The sequence below is a fragment of the Zalophus californianus genome, chromosome 2 (genome assembly GCF_009762305.2).
Source record: "Zalophus californianus isolate mZalCal1 chromosome 2, mZalCal1.pri.v2, whole genome shotgun sequence".
NCBI lineage: Eukaryota > Metazoa > Chordata > Mammalia > Carnivora > Otariidae > Zalophus > Zalophus californianus.
Window position 1 is genome coordinate 98865487 of NC_045596.1, and position 22828 is coordinate 98888314.

The 22828-nt window shown below is 36.8% G+C and overlaps 1 protein-coding gene across 12 annotated transcripts in view; it reads right to left on the minus strand.

Moving 5' to 3' along the window:
- Positions 1-22828, minus strand: part of PDE5A (phosphodiesterase 5A) — a 142590-nt gene that overhangs the window by 108494 nt on the left and 11268 nt on the right. For all 12 annotated transcript variants that reach the window (XR_003520818.1, XR_003520816.1, XR_003520817.1 and 9 more), the window contains exons 2-3: positions 11287-11875; positions 1733-1822 (exon numbers count right to left, since the gene is read on the minus strand). Coding sequence is in view for 5 of the 12 variants with exons in the window: in XM_027599065.1 (XP_027454866.1) it covers positions 1733-1822; positions 11287-11875 (679 nt within the window). In the remaining 7 variants the exon portion in view is untranslated. The remainder of the gene's footprint in view (positions 1-1732; positions 1823-11286; positions 11876-22828) is intronic.

Consider the following 22828-nt stretch of genomic DNA (forward strand, 5'->3'; position numbering starts at 1 on the left):
AGCAACAAATAATTTTTAGCGTAACTATGTCCCAAATATTGCATGGGACATGCTTTTTATTTGTCATATCTGGCAGCCTCATTGTTAATCCATGTATGGCCTTTTCTATTTTATTTATTCATCCACATAATTAACTAACCAATTAATTTGTCAATTAATAATTGAGTAATTAATTAATCTCATAATCATGTTTTAACTGCAGGTATTTTTAGTGACTTTGACTCTAACTTTCCCCTTAAAAACCCACGTAGCAACTCTAAGGCACTGAGAATTTATTTTAGACTACTGAGACTACTGACTCATTTAGGATCCTGTTAGTCAAATTATGATCCACAGACTCAGGGTGTCAGCATCAACTTGGTGCTTGTTACAAAAGAATCTCAGGTCCCACCTGGACCTACAGAATTCAGAAACTGCATTTTAACAAAATCCCCATGGGATTCATGTGCACATTAATATCTTAGGCGCACTGATTTAGAAAGCTGTGTTTTAGGAAAATTCCCAGGGCAAATAGCAGGCTGGATTGGAGGGAAACTGGCTGCAAGTATAGAAGCCTCTTAAGAAAATATTTTAAAAGTTCAAGCATTACTACAATATCTGAATTATGACAGTAGGTAAGAAAGGAAAGGAACTGAAGTGAGAAAAACTCCAATGGAAAAAAATCAATGGGACTTGGTAAAGGACTGGATGGAAGAGAGAAAGGAAAGATGTCAGAATGTGAAAAGAAGTCAAGTAGAATCATCAGAGTGCTTCTAGTATCTTTGGCAGTGGTTCGGTGGTTCTCGAACCTAGCTGCATGTTGTCATAACCTGGGAGCTTTAAAATACTGATGCCTGGGTCCCAACTCCAGAGACTCTGATTTAAAGTGAAGCCTGGGCATTAAAATTTCTAAATACTTCCTAGGTGATTCTAATGTACAGCCAAGGTTAAGATTCCCGAGTACAGGCATCTTGTTTTCAGTCTATTTGTTTTCACTTAGGGTAGTGATTTTCAACCCTGGCTACACTTCAGAATTATTTGGAGAGCTTTAAAAATATATCAGTGTCTACACCCTGCTCTTAGAGATTCCGATTTAATTGGTTATATTTTAGAAGTTCCTCAGTTGATTGTAATGTGCAGCCAGAGTTGAGAACATTTAACTGAAACATACAATTTGATTGATAATTTATTAACTTTTTTTTTTCAAATAAGTATGAATGAAGAGGGAAGTCAGTGCTAACAGAATCCAAACTTCTAGTTAGGTGAAATATAAACCCAAACATTTCAGTTGCTTGTTATAATTTCACAATGAAATTTACCTGGAATTAGCTATAATTTTCATGTTTTCGAAACCTCATTTTAAATCCCCCCACAAAATCAGCTGGTAACCATTACAATTGAATAACCATTATGAAATGAGCATTATTCATATACTTCCAATATAATATAAAGTAGATTCCAACCACACCACAATTATGTATCTTGGGATAAAATAAGGTCCTGCGGTGGTGATAGGGGGTGAGGTAAGGAAATAAAATGTCTGAAATCTATTTCTAAGTCAAAGTAAAGTCTCTATCAAGATTCAGCCCTATCTAAAGTCTAAATAATAAAAAAAGAAAAAACAAGCAGAACACTTACGCACTTTGTAGTTAACTTGTCACTATAGTATTATTTCATAAGTATGCAAAGTAAAACTTCTTTTTCCGAAAGAAAATGTTTCAAATGACCTTTATAAAATGGAAAATTGGCTTACCTCTTCCCTATGATTCTTAATTGGCATACAAAGAATACTCTGTGTCCTGTAGCCTGTAATTTGGTCAACTTCTGCATTGAACCGAGGATCCTAAGTAAGGAAAAAGAAATTCAATTTAATGACTGACCTGTTCAGAGATTGATTTGATTTTTCCGATTTATAAGATTAGAAAAATCTAACCTTCGACTTACCTTATTGCTCTGAATGACAATTTTATCAGTGGAAAGACATCAAATCATGTGAGTACATATCATCTTTGACAAAGATATATTTATGTTTTTTAGTAACTAGTGTTCGTGAGAAACAAAAAAAATACAGATTCAAATGTTCAGAAATAAAGGAAATTCAAAATATTAACCAATTTAGACAGCATTCCTTAGACTCACGGAAAAGTGGCAACTCTTCACCTCTGTAATACAGTTTGCCTGTTCCCATATCTCACTATCTGATCCTTCTGTGCCATCCAAAGGAAAGCATCTCTGCTCTGGAACTTTTCCTCTAAAACCTACCAACTCCAAAACGACCTGCCTAATACTGACTTTATTTCCCTCGTAATGGTTGTTTATATACTAACTTAGTATTCTGTTCTTCTATGCCAGGTGTTCATAAGAATTTTAAATATTCTTAAATGTTCTTAAATTTTAAATTTTAAATATCCCAGGGTTCATAAGAATTTTAAATATCCTCATGTGTATGTGTGCATAAAAAAAGCTGCACAGCCTCAATCAGACTGTAAACAACTCCTTAATCTTTGTATTTCTTTTCCCTTTTACAAAGTACATCATGCACATCCAATAATCACAAAGGACTTCTGAGAGTTGTAAAGGTTCTAAATGTGGTTAAAGAAAGAAAGGTATAGGCCATTATCCTTTGAACTTTAGATTGGGAGTGCCTGGGTGGCTCAGTCGTTAAGCGTCTGCCTTCGGCTCAGGTCATGATCTCAGGGTCCTGGGATCAAGCCCCACATTGGGCTCCCGGCTCGGCAGGAAGCCTGCTTCTCCCTCTCCCATTTCCCCTGCTTGTGTTCCCTCTGTCTGTCAAAATAAATAAATAAAATCTTTAACAACAACAACAAAAATAGATTTGGAAGATTCAAGTTAGGCTGAAAACTCTAGGAGGGGCTTTTTTTTTTTTTTGGTCCTTCACTGTATTCCCAATACTAGCACAAAAACTCAAAAGCATTTGTTAAATAAATGAAGGAATTTATTAACAAATGATATCACAGTTATCAGATGTGATCATTTTTAGCTTATTATAGTTTAAAACAAACACTGTAGGTAAGAAGGAAAACATACTACAAGAAATGGACAGATACTACTATATGAGATAAGATTAGAATGGGGCACCTGCGTGACTCAGTTGGTTGGGCGACTGCCTTCGGCTCAGGTCATGATCCTGGAGTCCTGGGATCAAGTCCCACATCGGGGTCCCTGCTCGGCGGGGAGTCTGCTTCCCCCTCTGACCCTCCCCCTGTCTCATGCTCTATCTCATTCTCTCTCTCAAATAAATGAATAAAATCTTAAAAAAAAAATAGAATGGAAACAAACATACCAGAGCATAAACATCTGAAGGAGTGTTGTTCCCCTCAAAGCAAAGCCTTGGGAAGTTACATGCTCAACCTAATAGCAACACTGCTCTAAAAACTCTGCTTTTGGAATTCCCTTCAGAGAATATGGAATAGACACACTGGAAAACCTTCATCTTTGAAAGTCATTTATTTATTTTTTTAATTAGTCCGAAGTCATGCAAAGCCAAAGCTGTGAATGAAGTAAATGATTACAGTAGATTCCATCAACTGGGGTCAGAAACGAGGCCAATTTTCCCAGGAGAGACCAAACTTGGCGTTAAAGACAATTTCAAAAGAAAAGTTATAAAATCAGTATAAATATTTTATATTATAAATAAATACTACTGCATTTTTGCTTTTTTTTAAACATGCTCAAAGTTATATTGAGACACAGAGAAAATGTTGGCTGAATATATTTTTAAAAAATTATTCTTAAATATCATACTAAAAAGGCAGGACACTGATATTGATGAATTAAAGAAGTAAAAAATTATTAACTTATATAGTGGATTATTCTACAAGCTAAAAATCAAAATATGAATAAAAATGCATCCTCAGAAACTATTTTGTTAATGAATATTTGAATTACAAGAACAATTTATAAAGAAAAAACTTAACTATCTAATCAAAGCAGTAGAGTTTAACAAACTGAAATTAATAGGGTTCTCGGAGCACTGGGGGCATACTAGGAATTTAAAATCAACAGCAGCCTTGGATCCCACTTCATTGAAGGAGGTGGGAGTAATGTATGCCTCAAATTCACTTTAGGTGAATTCTGGCATCTCAAAGAATTTTCCTAACAATGCACTCAGTGCAAAGGCAATATACATAGAGAACCTTTAACCCCTTTAGGTCCAGGAAACACCAAAGAAAACATGGAGCAGTACTATTACTGGGATTATTCCTTTCACTGTTTATGAGAATATGACAGTGTAAAAAAAAAAAAACTTAAGCCTTGGACATCCACTTGCTAAAATAAAGCAACTGGTACCAGACTTGCCCTCCTACCGAAAACTGTAAGACTAGACCAAATATATGAGACAACTAAACCACAGACCATGAAAAAGGGAAAGACACAGGACAACCACTCTGGCTCTCTTCCTGGGAGCATTTTCCTGCTGGCAAGAAGGCAGATGGTACCCAAGTGTAGCCACTGTTCCAAATGGAACTAAAAGGAATTCAGGGCTTCTAAAGTGGCTAAAATTTGCAAGGCAAAGTACCTAATAAGAGAGCTACATCGGGGGATTATGGGGAGAGCTAAAAGGAGTGGCAGAAGACTGAGTGGCTATGCATTTCAAACATGTATAGGGTAAGACTCTAAGACAACCAGCTAAAAATTATGTGTTGGAGGCTGAAAGCAGAATGGTGATACCAATTAGGGAAAAGTTTGGAGACACTGGAGTTCCAGCTCAACCATTCCACCTCAGGCATTCAGCTGAGACATAGAAAACCACTCCTTAGGAGTAAGGACCATTCCCTAAGACCGAATTCAATCCACCCTAACAATAACACCAAGCCTGACAGGGCCAAAAAGATCTTTCAGTAATTGAACTGCCTGGAAGAACAAATGTCAGCCCTATTTTAAAGAAAGACAATATGATCCAATGCCCTGCAAGAAAACATGTAAAATGTCCAGCATACAATCAAAACTCACACCTGTGTGAAGAGAACAGGAAATTGCAACCCATAGTGAGGAGAAAAAGTAGCCAATTGAAAATGACCCCGAGATGACTCAGATGTTGGAATTAACAGACAAGGACTTTAAAGCAGCTATGATGAATGTACTTAAGGACTTAAAGGAAAATGTGCTAATAATAAACAGATGGGAAACTGTAAAAAAAACAAAACAAAACTATTTTTAAAAACTCAAATGGAAACTCTAGAGCTGAAAAGTACAATGTCTAAAATGAAAAGTTCCTTAGGCGCCTGGGTGGCTCAGTCAGTTAAGTGTCTGCCTTCGGCTCAGGTCATGATTTGGGTCCTGGGACAGAGAGTCCCACATCGGGCTCCCTGCTCCGCGGGGAGCCTGCTTCTCCCCCTGCCCCTCCCCCAGCTTGTGCTCACGTGTTCTCTCTCTCAAAAATAAATAAATTTAAAAAATTAAAATAAAAAAATAGTGCTTCCTTGAGTTCTGTGAGTCATTCTAGCAAATTACTGAACCCGAGTGGGGAAATCAACTAATCTGTAGCTGGACATAAATGTGGGGACCCTGTTTGCGGCTGGTATCTGAACAGGGGACAACCTAGTGGGACTGAGTCTTTAGACTGTGGAGTCTGTGCTATACTGCACCAGTATAGCACCAGAAGTTAGTTACTAGATGCTACTAATAGTTAGCATCAGAATTGAACTGGGTTGTAGGACACCCAGCTGGTGTAAAAGTGAAGAACTGATGGTTGTTTGGAAAACCAAACAAGGTCTCAACATTGACATGTGTGGTATTTCTGCCCAAAGTACCTAACTTGAATCTCCTCAAAATGCATTCTACAAAATAATTAGGCTGTACTCTCAAAATATATACTTGAGAGTATATAGGCTATACTCTCAAGAAAGAGAAAGAAACACTGAGAAACTATTCCAGATTTAAAAGAGACTAAAGAGACATAACAAGCATATGCATTATGTAATTCAGGATTAGATCCTTGACCAGAGGAAAAAATAACTATAAAGAACATAATGGGACAATAGACTAAATTTGACTATGGACTATTAGGTAATAGCACTGTATCATAAAATTTCCTGATTTTGAAAAATGTATTATAATTGTATAAAAGAATATTGTTAGAAAATATTCACTGAAATATTTAGTAAAAATGTTTCCAACTTATTAAGTGGTTCAGAAAAGCATTATGTATAGGGGTGCCTGGGTGGCTCAGTCGGTTGAGCAACTGACTCTTGATTTTGGCTCAGGTCATGATCTCAGGGTCATGAGACTGAGCCCCTCGTCAGTCTCCACACTGAGCATGGAGTCTGCTTGAGATTCTCTCTCCCTCTGTCCCTTCCTCTGCTCATGCTCTCTCTCTAAAATAAATAAATAAAATCTTAAAAAAGAAAGAAAAATAGTATGCATATATTACTGACACACATTGTATGTAGAAAAAGAAAATGATAAAGCAAATGGGGCAACACATAAATAACTAGAGATTCTGGGTAAAGTGTGTATGGAAGTTTTTTATACCAATCTTACAACTTTTCCTTAAGTTTGAGATTATATAAAAATAACAGTAACAGAAAACAACATAGTAGTCTTGCCGATTTATAAGCTAGTTTTCCTCCACAGAGTGGCATTTTTAAGACAACCCCTAAAGATTTTTAGACCACTGAACAAAGACAGATATAGCAGTTCCCAAACTATGTTCCATGGGGCACAATTAGATCATGACAGATTAGTAGATTCATCAAGATTAAAACAATCGCTGGTGCTACTTCTTTCTCCTAAAATTCATTTTAGAAATCATTTTATTCATAGAAAATTCATTTGAGAGAGCTCTTATTTCTTAAGAAAAACATCTTGACTAAGTGAGACGTGCAAAATGAGAGATGAGACTGATTTATCTAGACAAGGAATACAAAAGGAGTAATAAAGTCATCAGGGTGGGAAGAATAGTAGCTACATAGTGGAGGCCACATGAATTGTAATGAGACCCTTCCCTAAAACCCTCCAAGTCTTCTCCCTAGAAATCGTGGTATACGTGGAGTGGATGTCCTATGGAAACAGAACAGGGGCCTGTTTTGCATTCCAATTGACTTGGGAGAAAGAGGAGTGTTTTGACAATATAAATCCTTTGACAGGAAATCTTGGAGAATCTTAAGGCTTCTGTAGGACATGAAACTAGGTGTTCAAAGCAATCTGTGATGGTCAATTTTAAGTGTCAACTTGACTAAGATAAGGAATGCCCAAATAGCTGGTAAAACATTATTTCTAGGTATGTGTGTAAGGATGTCTCCAGAAAAGATTAGCATTTGAATCAATAAACTGAGCAAAGATCTTCACCAATGCAGGTTGGCATCATCCAAATCACTGAGGGTCTGAACAGAACAAAAAGGCAAAGGAAGGACAAATTCACTCTCTCTGCTTAAGCTGAAACATCTACCTTCTTCTGCTCACCTGACCTCCATTGAAGTTCCTGGTTCTCAGGCTTTTGGACTCAGACCCGCAACAACTTACACCATTGGCTGCCCAACTCTCAGACCTTCAGACTCTGAATTACACCACCAGCTTTCCTGGTTGTCCAGCTTGCAGGCAGCAGGCAGACTGTAGAACTTCTATGCCTCCATAATTGAGTGAGCTAATTTCTGTAATAATCCTCTTCATATAAATATATATGTATTGAAGAACCCTAATATACAATCCATTCTAGATACTGGATAGTATCTAGTTTTCACATAGAAGGAGAACACCAAACATTTATACAGTTGTTCTGATTACTATGTGTTAATATCTTATTATAAATAAATGCTGTGCCACATTCAAGAAAGTTACATGAATGATGGGCTGATGCAGGAGGAGTTGCTGTGTGATTGAACATCTATATATAGCCAGCAAAAACCCTCTCATTGGTATTTGTGGTCTGATTGAGAATCACTGGTTTAAGTTGTGGATCTTGTTTTATACTTTAAATATACGAATGTGCTATCTTATTAGTAATAAAACAGCTGAATTATCAAATTTATATCATTCTGTCACAAAGTTTTAAAAAAATGAATCAAATGTTGACTTCTTACAATTGACTTATCTATGAGACTATTATTTATTTTTAGCTTCAATCTGAGCATGATTATATTTCACAGCCACCTTGTGGTTTTCCATTGCTACACTGCAACTTTTCAAGGGTCCTGTGGTCAAACAGGCTTTAAGAAATGGGAGATGAACCATGAGAGACAATGGACTCTAAGAAACAAACTGAGGGTGCTAGAGGGGAGGGGGTGGGGGATGGGTTAGCCTGGTGATGGGTTTTAAAGAGGGCACGTACTGCATGGAGCACTGGGTGTTAAACGCAAACAATGAATCATGGAACACTACATCAAAAATTAATGATGTAATGTATGGTGATTAACATAACATAATAAAGAAAAACGTACTAAGAAAAAAAAAGAAATACGGCTATAAGGTGTCATTTTTACAGATACATGTTTAAAGAGGTAGGACTCAGAAAACAGAATGCATTTTCCTATTCTGACTCCTTTCACAAGAAGCTATGAAACACGATTGTGATTATTCAAATTACGGGTGGGGCTGAATAATGAATTATCCATTAGCCAACTGACTTCCACTGTCAACACCAAAACAGATCAACTCCACACCTTCAGAACGAAATTCCTGGGACACGTATAACTTCTGCTAAGGCCACTGTAAACAGAGATCAGGGTGCCAAGGGTGAAGCAGCAACATGAAGAATCCGCAGGGTAAGAGGCTTCACCCTGGAAGTACCGCAAATCAAGGACATGAGCCTCTTTCAGACAGTAGTACTAGAATTAAATCATTACTGACTGAAACAAAAATTACACTGTCAAAACTTTGAAAATGGCAAGCATATTAAACAAAACTGCACATAAATGAAGCAATTCTCAGAGCTGCAGAAACTTAGAACCACACAGACAAATGAAGGCTTTCTCAGCAAAGCTGAAGCATATTTATGGTCCTACTGTACTTGGGACTCTGGTGCTATTGAAAAGCGGAAACCAAGCTGTCACCTAGCACAGGAAGGGAATTCTGCAAACTTGGCAGCAATGCTTCAGCTGTGTCCTTAATACCCCTCTTGTAGCGAGCTACGGTGTGACGTTACTACAGAGCTCATGGAAGTCACGGAGATAACTCCATGAAGAATCACAACGGAATAAACCACTGTATAGCGTGAATTCTGAAAAATATCTCATGATTTCACCCACCTGAACTATCATATCTCAGTATTCCTCACTAGTGACCATATCTATTCACCAAATTTCAAACCCTCAGTCATCCTCAACTCCTCCTTCCCCCTCACTTCCATCTCCTAGTAGCTGCCAACTCTGGCAGAGTCCACTTCTTCACTGGAAATCCATTCCCTTCTTTTGCTCGTTAAGGCCGGCGCCTGGTTCAGGTCCTCACTTCCTCACACTACTAAGTAATTTATCCTCCCAGTTTCTAGTATGTTTCATTTAATGACCACTGCACAATCCATCCTGCTAAATCAGTCTGAATCATACCAACCCCCATTTCAAACCATCTTCAATTATTCCTCATGGCTCTGGACCACATACATCCCCCCAACCTGGCATTCAAGACTCCAGGAATCTCCAGGCTCTGCCCTCATAGCTCCTCAACGTCTACACTGACTGTTGCCCACACATGTCCATACAAACACCACATGGTGCACCTGCCCTGTCGCTTCTTTCAACTTCTCTTTACATCTGTTTCTCACCATGCACACAAACCAATCTATTCAAATCTTATCTATTTTCCAGGGTCCATATCAAGCATTGCTTCCTCGGAGAAACATTTCTCTGCTCTCCAAGTAATGTCATCTCCTGCTTCCCTGAACCTACCACATTTTCCCTGGCATCTGTTATGATCCGCTTTCTATGCTACTTATCTATCCTATCTACTATATAATTTTCATTCAATCAATATTTATTAAGACGGGTGCCTGGGTGGCTCAGTTGGTTAAGCGACTGCCTTCGGCTCAGGTCATGATCCTGGAGTCCCAGGATCGAGTCCCGCATCGGGCTCCCTGCTCGGTGGAGAGCCTGCTTCTCCCTCTCCCTCTGCCTGCCTCTCTGCCTACTTGTGCTCTCTCTCTATCTCTGTCAAATAAATAAATAAAATCTTTAAAAAAAAAAAAAAATTTATTAAGACTTGACTATGTGCCAAGCATTGTATTAGGCATCGGGAATACAGGAATGAATAAAACAGCAATGACTGCTCAAATTACATAGAGGAGTTGCAGGCCGGGATTACCACGGAACATTTAGAGTGTACCACATAACAGGTAGCTAGAACAATTGTTCTATCAAGGTGCTAGAAAAACCTGGTAAACAAAGTGTCATTCTGTTAAGATGCCTGGGTTAAAAAAACATAATTCTATTAATAAAAAAGATCATTTAAAATGGGAAATTTGAAAAATCATATAGTGTAATCTTTAAGCCCATAATTAGAGACCTATATATAATTACAGCAAAAGTGGAAGAATACCAAATATTTCTGCTGAAATATTTTACAGCAAAGATTTCCATTCTTTGAAGACATAAATTTATTTAACAAAACAAATGAAAGAAAGGATGAAAAGAAAGAAAATCAGATTTTCGTGTCAATGGGACTTCAAATAAATGAATATAATTAATTTGAATGAATGAACAAATGGATGGAAAAAGACTACTGGTTTGGTTTTTTGACAGTTTTTAGACCTAGCATTTTAGAATCTCAGTAAAATCCTCAGAAGTTCACGTGGCAATAACAGATAAGGATATCTATAGTCAGCAGGTAAAGAGAAGAGAATACAACTGTGACATGAGCTATGTGAAATTACCATGAAGGAGAAAAACAAGACAAGATTTCTCTATGGCACATATCCTTGACTCAAGCTCCAGTAAAGAAACTCATTTAAAAGATGGAAAAGTTCTGGGACGTCTGGGTGGTTCAGTCGGTTAAGGGTCCGACTCTTGGTTTGGGCTCAGGTCATGATCTCAGGGTTGCGGTACTGAACCCTGAGTGGAGCTCTGGGCTCAGCACGGAGTCAGCTTGAGATTCTTGCCCCCTCCCTCTCCTTCTCCCTACTCACACTCTCTCTCTCAAATAAGTAAATAAAATCTTTTTAAAAATAAATAAGAGATGGGAGAGTTCTTACCACACACACCAGTTTGAAGTATGCAAATTACTACATCTCAGTGATCCTATTACATCTCAGTTTGAAATACCCACCCCCCCATTCACAGCAGGTGTCCAATGTTCCACCCGTGTTCCACACCCTCTCCTCCTCACCCCGCTCCCCTGTCTCAATGATTCCCTATTTACCTCATAAGCATCTTTGATGTTCAAGGGCTCACCAAGTGCTGCCACGTGTCCCACAATGCCTTTGTTCCATTCTAAGCGGATACAGTTATTTGAAGCTTCTTCCAGCGTTGAACCTTCTGCAACATCAAACAGGCGGCTGATAAGAAACTTGTCATTGGAGCTGTCCTCACAGACCAGAAACAGCGAATAGCGATCGGCGGAGATAAGTCCATGAATATGCAAGAAAATTTTGTGACATAAGGCTGTGACATCCAAATGACTAGAAATATCTTTCACTAATTCCAGGAGTCTTGAGCACTGGTCCCCTTCATCATTATCAAACCTTCGGGGGGTTAGAGGCATCTGTTCCCTCTTTTCTGAGTCAGCGAGGAAGCTCACAGTGCCCTCAGAATCCTTGACAACAATGGGTCTAAGAGGCCGGTCAAATTCGGAGGCAGAGATTTTCCTGGTTGGTGTTCCAGGTGCACTGCTATCTGCACGAGGACTCTGCTGCGAGGGGCAAGAGCAAGATTCTGTGTGGCCTCTGATGCCTTCCTTGCACACAGGGATGGTGTGGACTCTCTCAGCGAACCAGGCATTGACCATTTCTCTGCAGGACAGAATGCAGACAGAGTACACATTTAAGAAAGAAAGGGGCAATCCGTGAGAGCTCTTAAAAACTCTCTCACAGCAAACTGACTAGATAATTATTCAATTTTTCATAGAAAATAAAAACAAGGTGGTTTATTTAAGAGTTTTATTTTGAAAACCTGTAAAGAACAATTGCTTCAATGAACATTTTAATCAAGTCTGATGCCTATACACATAGATTTTCAGATATCTGATTTGCAATGCATAAAGCATCAAGTCTGCTTCTTTCAAAAGCAGTTTGCGTTAGCATAACAGACACTAGATTTGACAACAGTCTTAGGAAAACATAAATATAAAAATTAACTCACTGTCTAAAACATACAACTTGTTCTGAAGTTAAATGTTTGAAAATTTAAAACAAATATTTATCTAAATTTGGCTAGCTAATAATATGCTTAATTTTAGATAATTTTATCTATATTGCTATATACAGATTAGATTTAGAAGGGGGAAATACAAACAATTTGATCTGGTATGTAGAAAGATTACAGACTTCTGTAAATATTATCCTAATAATGCTTGTTCAATAATGGTAAAAATTATCTCTTCTTCTAGATTATCTAACTCCTGGTATAAAGGAAGAAAATTAAAAAGTAAGCAATACCTAATTTTAAAAATTTAGTCCAAGATAATTTAAATTATTTGTTTTTAATGTACCTCTCTGTTAAAGAAATCCACTTGAGTTAAAGGCTTCATGGTGGGTGATTTTTTTTAAACAAACATCAGATCATACACATCAGAAGGACTGTTCAATTCAAATGATTCCCCTTGCAAGATTGTAATCTTATACCAATTGATAGTACCACGATTCCAGAGACTTTTGGAGCTCTTCTTTTGAAACTAATTTCTAAGAAAATTCATAAGGTAAATAAGGATATTCGTTTTCTCTCAAAGTTAGATCTTGTTTTTCACTTAGCCTTCCTCTCAAAACTAACAAATAAAACCCAAACCAAACCAGACCAAAACAAAAAACCCACAAAAACATAAAAAAAACCCTAGAGTAACAGTTAACTTAATCTCATATGCCTAAGATTTGACTTTTCCCAAAACTCAAATTCACCTTAAAAGACAAAAACTTGCTATCATTGAAGATATTTAAAAGAATTTGCCCATAATAAAAGCAATACAATCCCCACTCTACAATGACATATTGATTATTTTCACTAAAAGGCCAGGACAAAAAAAGTTTGACAATGCACTATTTTGGAGAGTGTTGGTATACTACTCTTCAATCTTCTTGGCTGTAGTAAAAATTGTTACCACCTCGTTGGAGGTAAACAGGCAATATCTAACAAATTTTAAAATGCATTTATCCTTTGTTCCAGAGATTCTACACATGTGGCAAAAGAAGTGCCAGCATATTTACTGTAGCACTATTTGTTATAGCAAAGGTAACAAGCTACCTGTACCACCACTGAAAGGCTGGTTAAATACATAATGATACATTTATACAATGGAATAGTAGGGCAGTTCTTGAGAAATGGTTGTATGTACCGCTGTGAATAATTTCCATAATTTATTAAGTGAAAAAAGAAGAATACAGAGGGAAAAAGAAAAGGCTGACTTATTTCTGAATCTCTACTAAAAGTTTTCCATTTTTGAAATATTCCCTTGGTTATTTTGTTTTGAACAACAATGTATTATTTGGTAAATATCTAGTACTCTGAAATAGTACCAGTCTAGAATGGAATGGGTAAAAAAAAAATAATAACAGATATTCTCAGGGTGACCTCAGAATTTCAAGTGTTGGATACAGTTATAAAAAGCCTTTCAAAGATCCTTTAAGAAGAAACACTTACATAACTCGCCAAAATTGCAGTAGCGGTGCCAAAGACATTGATTTCAAAAATGCATGTGAAGCTGTCAAAAATGTACAAGAAGTTTCCAAATAAAATTGTTTTGTAAAATGTAGATAGGAAGAAAGCACTATGTCTAAATTAACGTATTTTATGTGATTTAAAGATATGTACATGTAACTTAAATTGTTAAATCAATATAAAAATAAGCATTTGAATTATTTCAGCTACCATTCTAAAATTTAGTCCAATTTATTTCTTATCTTCTTATTGTAAAGTGGTGATCAACTGTTTTTTAATCAAAATATCTACCTGACAAATCCATGAGGATATCTAAACAACTTAAGGCAACTTAAAATGGTTAAAACAGAATTCCTAATGCCCTACCCATCATCTTACTCCAATTTCACTCCCTGCCAGTTTTCCTCATATTAATAAAGAGCACCATCACCTCCCTAGTTACTCAAATCAACATCTAGGAATTACTCTAAATTTCTGTTACTTTCAAATCTCACATCTAAGCCAAGTCCTGTCAATGTGACTCCCCAAACCTTATACCCCAATCCGTTCACATCTATCTCTTGCATTACATCCTGGCCCAAGTCCACTATGACCACAGCGCCCCACTGGTCTCTCTGTATTACACTTGCCCCCCCCTTTCAATTCATTCTCCCCACAGCAGCCAGAGAAATCTTTAAACAAAGTATATCTTCACATCGTTAATTATCCTACTTGGCTTCTCAGTGAGTAGAGAACAAAACCCCAAACTCTTTTAATCCCCTACCACAGTTCCACTTGCCCAGGCTGGCCTCCCTGGTGCTCCTCAAGCACCCCAAGCTCTACCTGCCCCCAGTCTGGAATGTTCTCACCTCACCTATGTCTTGCTGATCACAGCTTCTACATCCTCCACTCAGACAGGTCTTCTCTGGTCATGCCACCTAGAGGGGCCTCTGATACATGAGGTTCTCACCTCCCAGCACCTAAATTCTTATTACTGGATATTTTTCTTGTTTGTTAATCTGTTGTTTTATTGTCTGTCTCCTCCAACCAGATGTAAATTTCATCAGAGCTACTTGTCTGTCTTGGAAAATGTCTGTCTCATAGTCTGTCTACAATAAATAATTCTTGAGTGAAGTGAATGGATCAAGAAGTAAGGCTCCTAAATTACGTCAAAAGGGACAATAGTCTTTGAATATCTGAATGCTGGTATATTTGTTACGGAAAATCAACACTGTGGTTTAACTATTAGTATTTTTCACCTCTTGGATGAAAGCCTCCTACCTGACTATGGTTAATTTATCCTCACATAACCTGCAGGGCCTACTATATATCTTAAATAGAGCCAGTGCTTAAAAATTCTTTGTTATATGTTTTTTATTACTATATTTGTCTCACAAGTGTTTTGTTTCTAGTTATTTTCTTGGTGAGATGAACTTAATGTTAAATTACACAGGAAAAGCAGATCTTGTACGTTCACTCATTCAATCAACAATTTTTATTAACCACCAGTCATGGGGGAAGGGGTTTCTCATGACCGCATTATTGATTATCTGAGTCCCTATAGTTATACGTTTATGCAGGAAAACATACGTTATCATAATATCAACCCCAAAATAAAATTAAATTATTTCTTACACTTCTCTCTCTTCACACATCCCTTGAAATTTTGCAGTGTATGACCTAGGTGGTTATATGAAGTGGGCTTTCCTCTTAAGACTATCAATCCTCTCCCAATAATCTTTTAATATTTCAGTCTCTATACAAATATATAACCTGCAAATCAAAATTCAAATTCTTACATAAGATACAGAATTTCTAGAAGCAGAGCAAAGTAATGTTGGAGAACCATTACAATACTATTTTTTTACAACCATATTACATTATATGACAATTACATTACAATATTACACAATGCCACTGACAATTAAGGGCTACGCCCAGTTAAAGACCAGCTAACAAATCAAGAAAGAATCAACAAGGAAAACGACATGACAGATACTTGAAAAGAGAATTTTATTTAAATAATTATATTCAAGACTAAGAAATGTCCTTGAAAAAACTGATGAAACATTCAAAATATTAATTTGAAAAACTATTTTTTGAAGAAAAAAAAAGAAAACTCTCTAACCCTGTTGTAAAAGTCAAACATGGAGAAGTTAATTGACTATGTTTTGTTAAAAACTGTTTATTCTAAAATTTAGCATGGAATTTTCATCATAATATAAATTTTATTAAATCTAGGACAAGATTAATCTACTTTCATAATTTGTGGTTCCATTTTCAAGATATAGTTCCAATCAAATCCTTTCCACTGATTTTTTTTTCCATTTTAATTGGATTCATGCTTAAATATCCTTTTTTTTTATAGAATGAATTATTCTCCTAAGGCAAAGATGTGAGTGTATCAGGCACTATGCTGGGCACCAGACAGAGAGTACTGAGCTCCCCAGGCAAACCATTCAGTGACCACTCCTCCAAAATTGAAGTGTATGTTGTGTTCAGGAGTTAACTTATATACATATTGGATTTTGCCATCATAAGAAGTTAAATGCAAATGCACACAAATGAATAAAGATGGAAAAGATGACTGTGGACATGTCAGCTATAAGGGTAAAAAGTACCAGATGGGATTCAAGAAACCTAGATGGTAATTCTGACTGGACAAATCATGCCTATGGCTAGGATAGGATCTCTATTTTCACTTCTCTTCCTTGATTTTGTGGGATTTTTAAAAGTACTTATATTAATGATACTGGGAAAAAAGGGGGGGCACCATTTTATTTAAACCTGGTAAGGCAGGCATTAACAATCCTGCTTTCTAAATTATGAAGCTAAATTAAAATGGCTGAACCAAAGACATTCTATTCGGTAGCAATATCAGGAGTCAAATCCAGGTCTCCTTTTCCAAGTCTTATGGCCTGTAAGAATACAAACGTTCCCAGAACGTCAGTGCTTACCACGAAGGAGGCACTCTGTAAACTTCTAGCTGCATATGAAAAGAGTCAAACTCATATTCAAGCATCCAAGCACAGAGAGAATAAGATCACTTAACAATAACACATTCTCTAACTTAATTTTTTGCACTCAGATCATAAAAAGATGGCACATTAAGCCACTGAGGTAAAAACTGTCTCAAAGGACTCGGAGGATAAAGATTCTTAAGGATAGTGTCCTGAAAAAAAGCTGACTGAATCCCATGTCTGTTTCTCTGAAACCAGGTCGTGTTTTATAAAAAAAAAAAAAAAAAAGCACTGAAAAAAAATATATCATGAATGTATTCGAGAAGAGTCGTTCTTAGGGTTGCTAGATTTAGCAAATAAAAATACAGAACACCCATGGGCGCCTGGGTGGCTTAGTTGGTTAAGCGACTGCCTTCGGCTCAGGTCACGATCCTGGAGTCCCTGGATCGAGTCCCGCATCGGGCTCCCTGCTTGGCAGGGAGTATGCTTCTCTCTCTGACCCTCCCCCCTCTCATGTGCTCTCTCTCATTCTCTCTCTCTCAAATAAATAAATAAAATATTTAAAAAAAATACAGAACACCCAGGTAAAATTAAATTTCAGATAAACAATGAATAATTTTTCCGTCTAAGTGGTATCTGAAATTCAAATTTAACTGGGTATCCTGTATTTCCTCTGACCACACCACTCATTCTATATTCTTTTCCCCAACTGAAATTGTTGGCAGACAGACAACAAAGAAAAGGTGGGTTCTATACAGCATACTAATGAGTTCCAGGCTATCAAAGCACTAACACAAATTTTATCATCAAAAGAGCACAAAGGACTATCACATTGTGATCCTGTGTATAATAACTGAACCTTTAGAAAGCGAACAGATTAATAATTTATAGTATAAAATTCCTCTGTAAACCAAGTTCTTTGATTTTACTCTCAAGACCACACCACGCATTTAATAGAGAATAAACAAATTATAGTTGACTCATAAAAGAGAAGCTGACTAACTGCTAAAAATCCTTGGGACTACAAAGCATCAAGGGGCTACATTTTGGGGAGTCCTAAATTCTAATCTAATCTAAGCATTTGCTACCAATGAATTGTATGAACAGTAGCAAACAATTTTCTTCCTCTGAGTTTTGACTTCATCTTCTATAAAACAGGGAAAATGCCACCTGTTCTGACTTCTTGATGAAGTGCAAGGTGCTGTCTTCAGCAGGGTATAAAGTCAAGAATACCAAACAGGCCATCAGAAGGTAATGCTAGTTCCAGCTATAGGACTACACAGATGTGAGGCTGAACCACTTAAAATTTCTGTGGATTTCCAGTCTTCCAGTTGTAAAAACAGGCAGCCGTATTAACAGGCCACGAAGACCAACCCCCCCCCCGCCCCGCACGGACACACAAAGGCTGACTTTCTCAACAGGCCATCGGTGATCATTAGGTCAGTCAACTCAATGTCCTTTCCCCCTCTGCTTCCTCTTTTTTAAGTGGGAGAAGGACCTCCTTACTCCTTCACTCACCGCTCAGGGCAGATACAGGAGTCAAATTAGAAAATGCTTGTAAAGCCATTTCAAAGTCTCCTCCATATTTTGAAGATTTCGCTATCTCCTGTACACTTAGCACTCATTCCAATGGAGATGCAGGGCTGGGGTAGGAAGCGGTGGCTGTTCATTACTTCATAAAGTTCTAAGAATCAGAGAAAGGATGAGGAGGAAAAGGTGTTCCTGGTGTACAAACCCACAGGCTGAGTGGGCTCACAGGGTCTGGAAACAGGCTGGCTACAGGCATCCTGATGACTCAAAGCCCTTGGCCAAAGCAGATACTACAGAATGCCATTCTTGATAGAATCCCATGAAGTTTTCCCTCCTCCAAAAAGATGAGTTCTATCATAACTCTAGACAAGTTGCAGCCTAACCATTTGAGCAAAAAGAAGGAGAGAGACACAAGTTCTGCAAGGTATTTGACCCTGTGTTACAAGCACTAATAACTTAGGGACTCTGCTTTCGTGGATAAGCATGTCCTTGCTAACTGCCCAGCAAAGCTGGGAGCAATCAAAACCACGGCGGCCCTCTTGAAGTTTTTCTGTTGACTTCATTTTACAAGGCTGTTAACAAAAGCTAACAGGCCCTAGACACTTGAAATCAAGCCACGACCAAGGAAAATGCAGTGAAAATTGATGCCAAGAATTTATATTCGATGACAAGATCCTGATGTTTAACAACCCATCCAAATCATTCCTTCTCTCCTTACCAAAATCTGTTTTATGATCCTCCTAGTCACTTATATCTTTCCTTATTTTATGACACAAAGAATTTCTTACCTCATAAATGAGTTGTATTATATGTTTTTTTTAAATGGGTAAATTAAATATCGTTTTGTGTTTGTTTGTTTTTAACTTTTACAATATGTCTTAAAATAACTAGAGAAACCCTGGAGAGTACCAACATCAATGCTGGGAGTTATTCCTCTCAGGTAACACAATGTGAATATCATCCGTGCTTTCAAACTTGTATATACCTTAGATTCTGCTCAGGCTCACAACGGGACTCTTTCCAACACTGAGCAAGTAAAGAGCCCAAAAGACTGATATTAATTAGATGACAGGAAATAAAGCCAAATGGCAGTTGTCAAAAACTTGCCCTGAGTTGTCATAAATGTGACCTGAATTTTAAATTTCAAATCTTTTTAAATATTAATGAATCCTATCAGAAGTTTATTATCTTAATATTCTACTTTAGGGAAGACTCTTGCAGCCCAAACTGCTCATGCAATGGCAATTTGATGTAAAAGTCAGCGTCATGAAGAATAATGTTTAACACATTTTGATTTCACTGAGGTTCTTTATAACACCACCAGCACTGTACCCTTCAAAATGGTGTCACAAAGTAGGTGGAGTGCCCTACAAAATTAAATGAGTTCATGCACCCCAAAGGCCAGGAAGCCAGGTTTTAGCAGCTGCTGCAGGAAAAGGCTGAGCTGGATATTTCTAGTTGGACATTTTTGCATCTTTAGGAATACACAGAGGGATGACCAAGTTCATTCATTTGTGAATGATAAAAAAGATCAAAAAAATTCGGGGTGGGGAGAAAACTTAGAAGGTGAATTGTCTTTTTTTACAATGGTTGTAACAGAGTTTATTTCCTCAAAATTATAAACATGGCAGAGCCCTGTGTACTTATATTTTTTAAGTAGATGAAAAGTGTATCATTCTTAAAATGATAGAGTCAACTAACTTGATTTAAATTAATGGTTCAAACCTAGTAATATCTTTTTTATGGATGTTTAAATAGGTTTAAGTTTGTATAATGGGTACACTTCATCTTCTTTCTAAAAATATTATTAAGCTGATCAGTAATCCTCATTGAAAAAATGAAAGGTAACTAAGGCACATACTCTGTTAAGGATCAAAACTTTTCCTCCTTTTCCAATTTCTCATTTTCACTCAAGATTACTAGAGACCTATCACAGGAAAGAAAACTACAATTTATAGTTTGTGTTCTAGAAATTTTCCACTAATCTAGACATGTCACAGCTTCCTCCAAATGCCTTCTATCTAAAAATATTAAATAGGAAATGCACAACTTATTAATAGGACAGAGGGATGTAAACTCTTGCATAGTATTTCAAATATGGTTAGGAGAAGACACACAGACACACACAGACATTTGGGTCCATAACGACTCCATGCAGCAATAACTTTACTTTCTACCAAAGTTGAAGTGCTCATTCATCCTACGAAATGAATCTTGAAAAAGACAGAACTGCCTTAAAACATGTATTTAATATTCCAGATGTCTTGAAAGGGAAAAATGATTAAAACACTTTGTCTAGGTTTTATACAATATTTCTTGGCATCTAGAAAACTAAGGAAAAAAGAGAAAAATTTACAAGGCAAAGTAAAATTGTGATATAAACACAGTGACTCTCATAAGTTAAAAATACAATTAGATGAAACCTAATTGTGGAGCAACTAAGTTTAATGTGTTTTGTACTCTTGCCTAAAATGATGTATCAAAGGATAAAAATTATTTGAAAATAAAATGTACTTAGGGTATTTGTGTTCTAATACTAAAAATATAATTGTGATGGCCCAGTACCTAAATATTCAGCCATTCTATTTTAAAATGTCATTTGAGAGTTCCCACTTTTTATACTCTAAAATTATATATGGAAACTAAACCCACTTGGGCAAAGTCTCTAGGCACATTGTTTAGTAATGCGCATGCACATTAAATGGCCCTAGGAGAAACCTGAAAATTTTGCTGAGTTAGAGTCCACATGACATTAAATCTATGAGCTTTTGCTTTGCTTCCTTTACCGCTGACACTAAACTTCAGTAGAGCCTGGATGGTAAGGGCCCTAGATGGGACAGACAGGCTTCAACCCCAGAGCTACTTTCTTTCTAACAGTAAAACCTTAGGTACATTATTCACTCTCTCCATAAAATGGAGATAATGACAAACCCTCCTCGGGTTCTTAGAAAATTAAAGGAGGGGCTCCTGGGTGGCTCAGTTGGTTAAGCGGCTGACTCTTGATTTCGGCTCAGGTCATGATCTTAGGGATCGATTGAGCCCTGTGTTGGACTCCATGCTCAGCCAGGAATCTGTTGGAGGATTCTATCTGTCTCTCTCCCCCTCTCCTTCTGCCCCTCCCCCTGCCCGTGCACACACACACACACACACACACACACTCTCTCTCTCTAATAAATAAATAAATAAATAAATAAATAAATAAATAAATAAATCTTTTAAAAAAATTAAAGGAAATAATGCATACAAATTGACAGCATAGAGTCTGGGACACACACACTCTATGTCTAATATAATGTTTAATACATGATAGTTATTATTTTTGAGATAATCAAACATTATTAAATAGAGCGTATCTTCAAAAGTGATTCTTTTTAATTTTTTTAAAAAGATTTTTATTTATTTATTTAACAGAGACAGAGAGCACAAGTAGGCAGAGCTGCAGGCAGAGGGAGAGGGAGAAGCAGGCTCTCCGCCAAGCAGGGAGCCCAATGTGCGGCTCGATCCCAGGACCCCGAGATCATGACCTACCAAAGGCAGACGCTTAACTGAATGAGTCATCCAGGTGCCCCCAAAAGCGATTTTTTGTAAAAATAAAAATAATTTATTCAGTGGGCTTGTACAGAATAACTAGATGTTAGCACTGTTTCTTCTTAAAGCTCCTAGTTTAAAAGCAGTAATGTATGTCTCTACAGAAACACTTACATGAAAAAAATAGTTGGTTTATTAGTATTTCCTCAAATTAGAACTGAAAAAACATTAAGACTCCCTAGACTAATAACTACACTTACATGATATAATTTTCTGAAAAATATATAAAAATAAAGAGCTGAACATTTAGTTGAGAAAAATAAATGCAAGAACGTAACTTGTTTTTCCATTACTACTTAAAAATTAATTTTTTTACAAAAATAAATTAGAGATTTGGGGATGATTTTTTTCAAAACATCAAAGATGAAATAAAACTGACAACAAATGTGAGAAAATACATAACTAATTACCTATAATGAAAACCACAGCAATATTTCATAATAATCATAATTCTAAACCGGAGTATGGTTTTAATACTAGACAAAATAATACTTTAACACTGCTACAGATTTGGGGACTAAAGTGGTCTGTTTTAGTTCCTACCCTAAGGGGCTCAATTGAGGAAATTCTCTAAGTAGGCTGAAGCCTGGGCTTCCTGGAGGGCTATGCAGCAAGTCCTTGAGTAGCAACATTTGGGGAGATCAGCAGGGTGCCTCAGATAAAATAAAGTAAAAAGTTGCAGGCCCTGAGTAATGAACAAAACACAATGCATTCCCATATTTTTATATTTACTATTAAAACTGTCATCCTTTTTTCTTTCTCCCCAGTGCTTTTTTTCCTAAGTCCTGTGAATTAATCACTTTCAAACCAGAATTAGGAAAAGTGTACTAATTTCCTGTCCGAAAAGGGATGGTTAAAAACTCATATGGAAATCTGCTAAAATTATCAGTAGGAAAAACACAAAAATAACTCACAAAGAATAAATAAAATGTTAGATATTTTTCCTGCTGTTAGGTCCTTGTTTTATAGTTTTAGTTACACTGTTTGCATAATTTGACCTGGATCCACTACTCATATCTGGAAAGTAGTTAAAGAAAG